The following is a 12,768-nucleotide window of genomic DNA, read 5'->3' on the forward strand; positions in this document are numbered from 1 at the left end:
AGCGTGAGTATTTTAAATTTTATTATCAATTGATGGTAAATATTTATTTATCGTGGAAATTAAAAATTGAATAATTTGTCATAAGATGGGGTAGATTTGCTTGTTACCCAGCCTGGATTATTTCATAGAAACTTTCCTAGTTGTGCAGATTTCCAAAAACAGAGCTCTAAAAAGGCAAATCCCTTTGCGCTCGGTACCTTCCAAATCCACATGTCTCTTCTTGAGTAAGAAAGCGGAAGTTAAAAGACCGATGCACCCTTGTTCGCTACAAAACTCTGATTTATAAGTGACGTGCCACGCAGCCAGTTGAACTCAGAATATATCCCGGTTCTGGATCGGTCGACTACTCTCTCTGTGTTCAGCTCAGTACGTGTTGGCAAAATGATCAGAGGAAAAGCGGTGACTATTTTGCTGTTCTTGCCCTTCATCTTCACCCTTGCGCGAGCTAGGCCAATCATTCGTCTGCCACGGCCTTTCAGATCCTTCAAGATTAACACTACGCAGGTGTGAATATGTTCTACAAATATGTTTATATGTATATTTCTTGCAAAAGCAAAATTTCCTTAGATTTGATCCTTCTGAAAGAAAATCGACGAGTGAGAGAGAAAATGATGATTCTTTGTTGTTATAGAGTATTATCTTGATTTTTTTTTACAAAGGAAATTATAAATTCATATAATTCCAATATCACCGATGCGTAGATTAGATTGATAGAATTAAATAATTAGGGATAGGAAGACGGGAAGGGACAAGCTGAGCTCAGACAACTAGAGATTAGAGAGATTTCTTGAAGTTATCATTGTCATTATTATTATTATTTGGAATCTAAATCGACCTGTGTTTTGCAAATCTGTGATTCAGAATGCAAATAGCTGTTCTTACACAGTAGAGGTATCGACTAGCTGCTCTTCAACTCGTTATACAAGAGACCAAATCAGTCTTGCATTTGGAGACGCTTATGGCAATCAGGTTAGCATTGTTCTGTGAAATAAATGGAAATTACTCTTAACACTATGTTTTGGTCCAAAGTTTTTGGAGGCAAGACAAAGGGTTTTTAAAGTATCATTCTGTTTGGGATGGAGGTTCCTGCCATTAATTTACTTTAGCAACAGCAACTGGGTTCAACGATTAGTGACTGTCTGTTTGTCAGGGCATGAGTTTGAGAATTGAATTTCTGAAAACCCTTTTCAGGGATATTGAAGAATGAACTAAAATGGTCAATTAATTTGGTGCCATTTGTATGTGAATGATCAGGTTTATGTTCCCAGACTAGATGATCCATATTCAGCAACATTTGAGAGTTGTTCAACAGATACATTTCATATAAACGGGCCCTGTGCATACCAGATTTGCTATTTATACGTCTACAGGAGTGGCTATGATGGCTGGAAACCAAAGTCTGTCACTGTGTATGGGCACAACACTAGGTCAATTACATTTAACTACAACATTTTTATTCCTATTGGTATTTGGTATGGCTTCAATTACTGCAATGGAGCCTCCTCAGCCTCAATTTGAACATTGCATATAGGGTTTGTGTGAGTGTGATTCTGGGGTCTTGTGTGTGGTGGTATAATTAGTAGGAAGTGAGCATAGTGCTTCCTCTCTCATCTCCATTGTAAGTGAGAATAAAAGGTCCTTGAAGGGTGCCCTGGCCAATATGATTGTTGACAATGATTATGCTGTATCCATCCCTGACTCTGCTGGGTCACAGCAGCACATGTTCAAAAGAAATTATGGAAATATATTGGTGTGTGTGTGTATATATATATATATATAACTTAATTTGGATGCTTTTTTTTTTTTTTTTTTTTTTTCTCTTTTGAGGTTCTTATATGGTGATATAAAAAGCAATTAATAGTTCAAATTATAGTAAAATATTTTTTAATTTGATCACATTATTTTTTATTTAGTTTAAGAAAATTAAATAATTAAAGGAGGAAAAAGAGAAAATAATAAGATACTTGTTAAAAAAAATTTTAAAAAATAATTATTGGTGCTTGGTGAAAATAAACGTAAAATTCGAGAGAATTAATGGCATCTTTAATTTAGTTAAAATGATTGATAAATTCTAAAAAGTGGCAAATTGCTTTAAAAATTTATGAAAAATTAATATCAAGTTATTTTTTTTTATCAATAATAAGTCGGAAGCTGCGAAGAATTTTTTAAAAATTTGTATTTTAAGGCCTTTTTTTTTTTTAATTAGTAAATCACTTGACTTCAACTTCACTCAATTTCTCACTCAAGAATGTTACTTTATATGTCGACAGAAAAATCGAAGGATGAAGCATAAGATTAACGAAAAACTCTCACTGCTAAAGAAGACTTCAATTTTACTTGAAATTGATTTATCATCATATCGTATTATTCAGTTTTTATTTGATTGCATCGTGTCATATCGTATATATTTTTCCTTAAAACTAAAATAAAATTAAATATATTAAAGTAAGTTATAAAAATGCAAGGATTAATTAAATAAATTAAAGTTTTTCTCCGTGATCCTTTTGTGATCGGACGATCTTGTCTTTTCCTCATTCTTAAACTTACCTTTTTCTTTTCTCTTTCCCATGAAAGAAATCTGCGTCAATTGACTATTGATAATAAAGAAAAAGATATTGTTGTCTCCATTAAAAGATCTAAATATATTCCGATTGTCACTTATAATTTTTATATGGTGGGGATATTTTTCACATACAATCCAATCAATTTTCAGAATATGCAGACCTTTTTGACAGATTTATGATAGCAATTCTCGGACAGTTATTGCATTGAAGGAATTGGTTTCTAGTTACAAGCCTGATATTTTATTTTTTATGGAAATAAAAGCTCTTAGAGAACGTATGAAATTTTTTTGTAGTTTTTTACATTTTGATGATTGTTTCTCGGTCAATAGACAATGATTGGGAGGAGGCATTTCGTTAATAAGGAAGAGTTATGGGTCTGTTTCTGTGATTCGTTTTTCTTCAAATTTTATTGATTTGATTGTTTCGGAATGTAATGTTCAATAGAGGTTTACTAGTTATTATGAGTTTTCGGAATCACAACGACGACGTCAGTCTTAAAATCTTATTCGAGTTTTATCTTGCAAAAGCTCTCTTCCGTAATTTTTTTCGGAAGACTTTAATGATTTATGCTTGAGAGATGAGAAAGAAAGAGGAGTATTTTGCCATATTATCTTATGCAGAGGTTTAGACAGGTACTTGAGAAGTATTTTTGTCAAATTAACTTATGCAGAGATTTGATTTTGAATGACTGTAAATTTTTGTTAGATCTAAAACTAAAATTTCTGTTAGATGAATTCGTCGTAATACTACTCTAACGGCTCATATTTTGGCTAGAGAATTTATAAGATATAATCTTCTTTCTGTTTGGGACGATATCTCTTTTTATTTAATAAAATTTTATTAATACTAGTTTTGTTTTAAAAAAATTAAAAAAATTAAAAATTAATAAAATTATAATGTCTGGAAAATAGAATCTTATAAAAAACCATCAAGAACAAATACATATATTTAATAAAATACATGAAAGTTCTCATACTAAATTTATATTAATTTGATCATTTTAATTTTAATCTTATCAACAATTATTTCTTTTTGTTCAAATTCAACAAAAATTATAATTTGTGATAAATGTACATAACAACTCTAAAGAAAAAGCCTAGTTAAAAAAAAAAAAAAAACTCTAAAGAAAAAGTAAATGTATTTTTAAAATTGAATGACTTTATTTCCAATTAAAGAGTAAATCTATTATACAATTAATCTGTTTTTTTTTCGTTAGTTAAAATAATGGAAGTTTTAAGATATTTTGAAATTTTGTAATATCCTTTTTCCTTAAAAAATTTATTTATAAGAACAGTGCAAGAAAAAAAGTTCTCTACCAAATTAAGTGACGAACTTCTTAAGATATAAAACCCAATATTACAAATTTTAAAAAATGTTTTCGGTTGAAAACTACTTTTTTTTTTTAATAATTTAAAAAGGCCATTAGACCTTATTTACACGTTGGAAATCAACCATTTAAAAATTAGTTATGATGAACTAAACTTTATATCTATGATTAATATATAATATACTGAATGATTGAAATTTTAATTTTAATTTAATTTACTACTTTATTTTAATAATTATTAATAGATAAGTTAATATATATATATCAGCATAGTTTCTATTTAATATTTAAATATGTTTTTAATATAAATATTTTTTATTAATTATACTGACATAATAAATAAAAGATAAAATAATATGTTTTTCCCAAAATATCATATTTATTTTAGTTGAATTACTTTTTTGTGAAATAATAAATTTTGTGATTTTTTTCATATATAGAAAATGCGCTAAGGTGATAAATGTTTGAGTTTTCTTGTAATATCGAGTATATCTAAACAATAGGCCTTACATTGAATTTAGCATCGCATTCGTTCTAAAATTCAGGCTTGAAAGCAAAATCTTTTATCTTAGTCTAATCAAGTTACTTTGATTTAATTAGTCTTTATGGCTATTTTTTTTATTCTATAATTCTTTTTCGACATCTTAAACAATTATGTACTAAATTGAATAATATTTTAATCAACTTTTAATAGAGAAAAGATGGAGTGACTCTAAAAATACATTGGCTTAACTGACAATGATCTAGTTTATCTAAATTTTATGAATGTATGACGGTCAAGGACTTTGAAAATTTTAATATTGCATGCTTAGTTAAACAATGTCAGCACTACTCTAAAATCTATCCAGCTTATGGGCTCAATGGTTTTAATACTCTTATTTGGCATGATAAATGATTTCCTGATGTACATAATTTTCTTATGATTTGGCTGTTTCATTGCCTTTTTCATGTTAATTTAGTGGATCAGAGAGGTCTGGACTAGAATCATCTATTAGTGTATCACTTTTTTCCTTCGTCTCATGGTAGGGCTATTATCTCTATTCTAGTAGTTTCTATAGATACTTTTTCTTTATTTTATCACTTTGAGCAGAATGGATAGTATAGTGTCAAATTAGACTACAAGTATTTTACGCAACAATCCTCTGTCCAGACTTCTATCTTGCTCCCTTCCTTTTTTGACGATCCTCACAAAGTTGTTTTAGCAAAGACGCGAACTCTTCAAGTTCAGCCTAAACCTAAAATTTTTATCTAGTATTTATTTTATAATACAATTTTTGTAATACATCATTTAGTTTTATGTGGCATTCAAACTTCTTTTATGTTTTCCTTTTGTTTTACACCTATTGAAACACTATAATATACTATTTTTCTTTATTTTCATACTAGAGCCACTTGGTTTTTGAGCTCTTGTACTTATAAACCTATACTTGTCGGCTTTTCAAGTCTTTTTGTGTGGTGAGATTTAAGGTAGAGCCAGATTGTAATATTATTATGCAACTTCTCTCCTTTACTTTGTAACACATATGGAAGGTATGAAATAAGAGAGTTTTTGAATTTATACTTGAAGATCATTTAACTATTTCATCTCACATTTTCTTTAGCATTATGAGACTTAGACAATATGAATGTTTTGCTACTTTTCATCATGCAGCTCTTTGCGCTGATTTTAAAATGAGATTTGATTACCTTTTACTCATGAAACTTTGAAATATAACACCGGTGCTATCTAGAAAAGTCCATTTTCTCGTGCTGCTATTATTGTAATAGTTTGCAATAGTAATAATATTTTTAGTAAATGTAATAAGTAAATTTATTTGGAGTTAAATTTGGCTTAAAGGTTCACGGTCAATTATTTATATCACTGGCTCAAAAATTTTATTTGCAGTATTAATTAATACGAATTTTTAATTATCTTTTAATATTTTGACTACTATTGTAAATATTTAGTTTTTCCACTATTAATTAACTAATATATCTTTTAAATTTATACATGAGAAGGTAGAGTAATAAATTTATTTGAGAAATATTTTACTATGTATTTAACTCGTGGTTAGCCCTCCAGAACTAAGTTCTGTTTTACAAATATTGCTGTGTTTGAAGATATGTAATGCTTTACAGGCAGTAAAAAAAAAAAATCCATGAATTCATCATAATAATTCCACCCTAAAAACAAAAATTAAAATAAGCATCGATTTGCATCACCGCCAAAACTGAACTGGAAGGGTAATTCCGTCATTTTCTCGCTGCACTTTCTTCTCCATCCTCTCTTTCACTGTCTTCAAAACTCTAGCGAACTCCTCCCACTCTCCGGCTCTGTAATGCAAAATGTTTCAATTTGTAATCCTTTTCTAATTTTTGAAATTAATTTTTAACTAATTCTTTTTTAACTCTCTTGAGCTCAATCTCGATCTCTCTCTGTCTCTCATTTTCTGCTTATTCTTTCAACACCCTAGTTCACTCTCGAGCTCTAAAGGTAAGCTCACGAGTTCTACAAGGAATTTAATCCTGGAAATATTGATTCTAAAAGTTATGTGATTCTCTTAATCCTAGAAATTTGATTGAATTTACTGCGTATTTGTGTCTCACAGGCAAAATGGGTGAAGTAAAGGACAATGACGCCTACGAGGAGGAGCTGCTCGACTACGAGGAAGAAGTCGAACACGCTCCAGACTCTGTCTCGGCCAAGGCAGCAGCTGAATCTGCTAAGAAGTTTGTTTCTTTTCTTCATTTGCTCCTCGCGGTCTACTTTTTCATTTTGCAACTTATTGATTTGCAATTTTGCTATTTTTGTTTTGCACAGCTATTTTCTCCTAGTTTTAGTTTGATTCTACAAAAATTAATGAAAATGTCTCCGTTAAATTTCTCTGTGGTTCTGTTTATGGATTTGTATTGTTATTTTAAAAGGAAAGTTGTTCATTTAAAAGGATTTCTTTTCTTTTTTATGCTTTTTTTTTTCTAGATTGTTGGCTTCTTTTAAAAAGTAGAAAATTGATATTATCTTTTTACTTGTTGCCTTTTTTTTTTCTTTAGTTCTTCCTTTGTTTCACGTGTTCAGAAAATTGCGTATTATCTGTATTCTCTTCTGTGTTGTTCTTTTTGTATACTCTCTTTATGTAAGGAGCATGTGCATTGCACAGTCTACACTTTAGAATTCTTGAAGCCATGGATACTATTTTTTGGCTAGAAAGTAAGTTGGCATTATTTTCTCTCCAAACAACTCCATTTTAGTGTGTTCGTGTCTTGCATTAGGGGTACCTACTCTGCTTTCTGCATTCAAGAGTGAATTGGAATACAAATAATTTATTTCTTTCTTTATGATTTGGATTTTGGGAGAGACGAGTGGGAAAAAAGGAGGGGGGGTGTTAGCAGGAAATAAATTTCCCAGTACTAGGAAAAGTGTGATTGTGATTTTCATATATCAAAATTTATAATGAAAGTATCTCCCGACTTTTGTTGGTTATTGAATATTGTTTTACTTTGTACAGTGCAGGGGCTATGTTGGAATTCACAGTTTGGGGTTCAGAGACTTCCTATTGAAGTCGTAGCTTCTACCAGCCATTGGAGATTCTGGATTTGAACATCCTTCAGAAGGCAAATTCTTTAGTCATGCCTTTAGCTTGTATCAGTTATTTTATTGTTTATTTAACAGATGAAATGAATCTAGTGATTTCCCAATTTCAGGGTTTATCTTTTTTGATTTTTTTTTCTTTTGATGATAGCCGATGAATCCACTATTTTGCATTGTGCATTCTTTCTTTGCATTTTCCTTTTCTCTTTTTTGACTACTTGTGTTTTACGCTTACATGTAACTTTTACTAACTATAATTGCTGAAAGTCATAATTTCAGCAAGAAAACTGGTCTTGATAAACCTTTCCTTTCAAAGGATCTGGAAGGTTTTATACTTACTGAGGATTCGTCCGCTACAATTTTGTTTCCTTCATCAGTGCAACATGAGTGCATCCCTCAAGCTATACTAGGAATCGGTGTCATCTGCCAAGCAAAATCTGGGATGGGTAAGACTGCTGTTTTTGTTCTATCCACTCTGCAGCAGATTGAGCCTGTTGCAGGTCAAGTTGCTGCATTTGTTCTTTGCCATACAAGAGAATTAGCATATCAGGTATGTCTCCTATTTTGATCATCCATCAGAAATTTATGGTTCTCAAGTATGACTAGTTTGTGAAGTGTTTTTTTTTTTTTTAATAATTTTTTTATTTATATAAATTCTAAAGGTTCATTGGTTTATGTTGTTGCAGATATGCCATGAATTTGAGAGGTTCAGCACCCATTTGCCTGATGTAAAGGTTGCTGTCTTTTACAGTGGTGTCCATATTAAGGTTCACAAGGATATATTAAAAAATAAATGCCCACACATTGTTGTTGAAACTCCTTGAAGAATATTGGCTCTAGCAAGAGATAAAGACCTTGGATTGAAGAATACGAGGCATTTTATCCTAGATGAGTGTGACAGGATGCTTGAATCACTTGGTATGTTGTTTGAGTTTGATTCTCCAGAGAATAACAAATATTTTTCTTTTGAATATCTATTATTTTAATTTAATATTTGTTGCTGTTTGTTTGTCTCTTGTCCAGATATGAGGAGAGATGTCCAGGAAATTATCAAGATGACTCCTACATGATAAGCAAGTAATGCTGTTTTCAGCAACACTTAGCAAGGAAATTCGCCCTGTATGCAATAAATTTATGCAAGGTGTAATTATTTCTTGCACTTAATGATACGATCTGAAAATATTTTGTTTAATTTTACTTTTTCTTCCTTTGGCATACATGTATTGATTTGGATACCATATTTTTCGTGGTATTTCTGCATTCACATTCTATTGTTGAAGTGACAAAGTTTATATTGATTTGTGGTTTAGATGCAAGGATGGAACTAGAACATTGGGCTTGAGTGTGCCCAAGATAAAGTGTAAAGCGATATGGGTGAAACTCAGTTGAAAGGAAGGGATCGGAACTAAATATTTTTTAGAAAAAGTGAGGGGTTATGATTTTTTTTTTTCTTCTAAAATAACCTTAAATTTGAGAGTGAATTGTTATTTTGGAATTTTGATATATGAAAAGTAAATTAACGACAGGGAGTAAACCTAAAGTGCAACAAAGTTGCGGGGTCATCATCAATTTATTTGCAAATTATCTAAAATCTGATGTTGAAACTTCAAATTTTAAATCCCAATCCTTTAGCCAGTTTGCTCTGTCCAGATGCTAGGTTTTTGTATCTTTATGTTGAGCATCTAAATCACATAGTTTTATTTCCACAGATTGCATTGGCATCTGGGTAATGCTAGTCTGCTGTGATTTTCTGTTTCATATTTTGTTCCCTAAATTTTGTTTATGATGTTTGATTCTTCCAGCCTATGGAAATTTATGTAGATGATGAAGCCAAGTTGACTCTTCATGGTCTTGTACAGGTGTGTGTAAAATGATATTAATACATCATTCAACTTGAGCCTTTGCTATGAATGCATTGTGTTATGCTCATATACTTGCTTTTTTTCTTGCAGCACTACATTAAATTGACTGAAATTGAGAAAAATTGCAAGTTGAATGACCTGCTTGATGCCTTGGACTTCAACCAAGTAGTCATTTTTGTCAAAAGCGTGAACAGAGCAGCTGAGCTGAACAAGGTATGGGTGGAGTGCAGCTTTCCCTCAATCTGCATCCATTCTGGAATGTCTCAGGAAGAAAGGTATTAATCATAGGGAGAGCATATCTCGGTTCAAACTGCGAAACCGAACCGATTGATTTCGGTTCAGCAGTTCGGTTAGTCAAAACGTTTGGTTTGGTTCAGTTAGTATTTTTCAGATTATTCGGTTTTCGGTACGATTCGGTTTAAACATATTAAATAACTGACTAACCGATTTTACTATATACTATTATACTAACATTTACCCAATCCAGCCAGCAGCCTAAGTCCAAACGTATTAAATTTGCAAACTTCGGTTTTGATATAACCGAACCGAACTGATTTTTATCAGTTTGATTCGGTTCGGTTATAAACTTCGGTTTTGATATAACCGAACCGAACTGATTTTTATCAGTTTGATTCGGTTCGGTTATATCTTAATAATCGGTTTGGTTCGGTTTTTAATATTTTTAAAAAATTTGATTTTCGGTCTTTTCGGTTCGGAATCGAACTGATCGATTGCATAGCCCTAATTAATCGCATGTTACATGATGCTTGCTTAATATCTAGAATTAGCTGGGTTTCTGATATTCAATGGTTACTCTACTTTAAGGTTGACACGGTACAAGGGTTTCAAGGAGTGGCATAAGCAATTCTTGTGGCAACTGATTTGGTTGGAAGAGGAATTGATATTGATCATGTTAACATTGTTATCAACTATGAGACGCCAGATTCAGCTGATACCTACCTGCATAGGGTAAGCTGCATATGCATTCTAGCATTTCGTGATTAGATGGTTTGAGGAATAGCAATATCTGGAAACCATAAACTAACTTCAACTTTATTTCAACTGCAATTCAATTTGTTGACAACAATAGGTGGGGAGAGCTGGTAGGTTTGGCACCAAGGGTCTTGCAATTACATTTGTCTCATCTGCATCTGACTCTGATGTTTTGAATCAGGTAAATCATTACTTCGCTATTAACACTTGTTCATATGTGTTTCTTACTCGTTCTGTTAATAATAATAATAATAATAATAACAAACTACATCATAATTGTTTCAGGTCCAAGCAAGGTTTGAGGTGGACATAAAAGAGCTTCCTGAGCAGATTGATACTTCAACATACAGTAAGAACTGCTTTAATGCTATGCCCAGTTCACAACATGGAATCGAGTGATACAACATTTTGTTTTTCCCTGGAACCACAACGTTGGGTGTCAGTCTTGTGGATATGAATAGTTGGATATTAAATCTCTAGTAGCTCCAAGTTTCTGCCCTTCTCACTTCATTTTTCTTATGTTATATGCAGTGCCATCATAATGTACATGTGCATGAAGGTGACCATTGACATAATTGAGAGCTTGATGGATGTGAAAATTTCAAGCAGGCATTGATCCAATATCTTGTAAAATATAGTGGATTTGTCCATGCAAGAGTGTATTTTGAGCGGAGGGATGCATTTGATAGAGCACAGCTGAGACTTCTAAAATTAAAAGTTAGTATTTTGGGTTTTGGGTAATTTGATGGTCTCGTATTAATCATCTTGTCTCGAATGTTGTATTCTATACTGTGATTTTTGGCTAGGCCATTGCATTAGTTAAACTTTGTTGCAGAATTGTAGCTTTTAATTCGTTCTTCTTAAATCCTAAATTGTGGATGGACGCACTCTCTTTGATCTTTTGTTACTTTTTTCCTAGGGTTATGTTGGAGTCGGTAGAAGTTAATCAGTGTAATTGCTGCAGTTAATAAATTATTAATAATACTAGAAATAATAATGGTAAATTGATAAATTACTAAATAATATATTTATTTACTTACTATTTTATATTTATTTTATCAAAAAGAGATGAAACAAACGTAAAAAATTAATAAATTAATCACCACATATTTGTAATACTATTTAAAGAGGTAAAGTGTGTTTACTAAGTAGAAATAATGAAAGAAAAATATATTAGGAAAAAGTAGAAGAGAAAAAAGGTAAAAGTTTTATTTTTATTTACTTGCAACCAAAAATTAAATGATATTTAAATTAAAGTTAAAGAAAAAATAGAAAAGAAAAATATATTAGAAGAATGAGAAAGAGAGAAAAAGTAATATTTTATTTATATTGACTTGCAAAGATATAATAGCTTAAAAGTTTAAAAAGTTTTAAAAACTTGTGAAATTAAGTTACTAAATTGAAAACATATTTAAAATTAAGGTACTAGAATGACATTATCCGAACATAATCCAATTCCACTTATCTTTATTGAAAAGTTATAGTCAAGCACAATAGCTCAATCCCGTTTCTTGTTGGAATCCTTTTCTTTCGTTATTCCTTTTTTTTTTATATATAAATAATATAAAATAATAATAATATATAAAAAAAAACATTTTCCTCTTTCTCCACCTTTTGTTTGATTATTTCCATTTAAATGAAGTAAATAGATAGAGAGAAGGGGAGGAGGTAATCGATAGAGAAGGGGAAGTGAGAGCCTGAAATTAAGCTCCAAACAAGCAGGAAGCTTCAGTATTTGCTTTTCTTTTTGTGTCTATCCCATAATACAGGAAGTTGGTTTCACAATCCCCTACTTAACGAACTTAACAATTTGCAAAAGCTTGGAGGAAGAAGAAACAGATATTAATCATTACATTGATGATGTCTGTTATTCGAACCCACAATTTACAACTTCGCTTTCCCATAAGTAGGGATATATATAACTGAAAGCCTAACAGATTAATAATAGGTTTTCCCGCTAACTAAGTAACTGCTCTAACTAACTTTTAATTGCTTCTCACTCTTCTGCTTCCTTCCACAATCAATTTGGGTTAGATTCAGCTACTAAGCCTCTTGCGAATAAGAATTTTTTTTTCTTACTATTTTTTAACGTTTAGATACTCAATAAAATTTAATAAAAAAAAATCATAATATATATAATAAATTAATGTGATTTTTATACCAGTAAAATTAATGTGATTATAAATTTTTACTGTTAATTTTAATATTTATCGTAATATATATAATAAATTAAATTGTCATCAATTTCAGTAGGATTGTATAAAATCAGAACGTAAAACAACATTACATTCCCAGGTTTTATTAAAATCTTTGAAGGCCACAAAATTAGGAAAAAAAGAAAATGCATAGGACAATATATTAAATTAAATTTGATTATTTCTTTTGATGGTATTTTTATTTTCCATTTTACATCTGTCCAATAGCAAAAATGTAAAGAAAAGGATAACAATTTAA

At 30.8% G+C, this 12,768-nt stretch overlaps 1 protein-coding gene and 1 pseudogene across 1 annotated transcript; both read left to right on the forward strand.

Annotated features, from left to right (window-relative positions):
• Positions 1-283: 283 nt before the first annotated feature.
• On the forward strand, positions 284-1,795 carry LOC110613100 (embryo-specific protein ATS3B). The gene is made up of 3 exons (XM_021754039.2): positions 284-504; positions 862-969; positions 1,255-1,795. Exons 1-3 carry the CDS (start codon positions 382-384, stop codon positions 1,516-1,518), a joined length of 495 nt encoding a protein of 164 aa, XP_021609731.1. The 5' UTR covers positions 284-381; the 3' UTR covers positions 1,519-1,795.
• Positions 1,796-6,066: 4,271 nt separating this feature from the next.
• LOC110613093 lies at positions 6,067-11,216 on the forward strand (annotated as a pseudogene).
• Positions 11,217-12,768: the final 1,552 nt, after the last annotated feature.

Source organism: Manihot esculenta, chromosome 4 (genome assembly GCF_001659605.2).
Source record: "Manihot esculenta cultivar AM560-2 chromosome 4, M.esculenta_v8, whole genome shotgun sequence".
In the NCBI taxonomy this organism is placed as follows: domain Eukaryota; kingdom Viridiplantae; phylum Streptophyta; class Magnoliopsida; order Malpighiales; family Euphorbiaceae; genus Manihot; species Manihot esculenta.

Coding starts and splice junctions, on each gene's coding strand:
- LOC110613100 (XM_021754039.2), top strand. CDS start 382: ATGATCAGAGGAAAAGCGGTGACTATTTTGCTGTTCTTGCCCTTCATC. Junction 505..861: donor TCAAGATTAACACTACGCAG/GTGTGAATATGT, acceptor TCTGTGATTCAG/AATGCAAATAGCTGTTCTTA. Junction 970..1,254: donor GAGACGCTTATGGCAATCAG/GTTAGCATTGTT, acceptor GTGAATGATCAG/GTTTATGTTCCCAGACTAGA.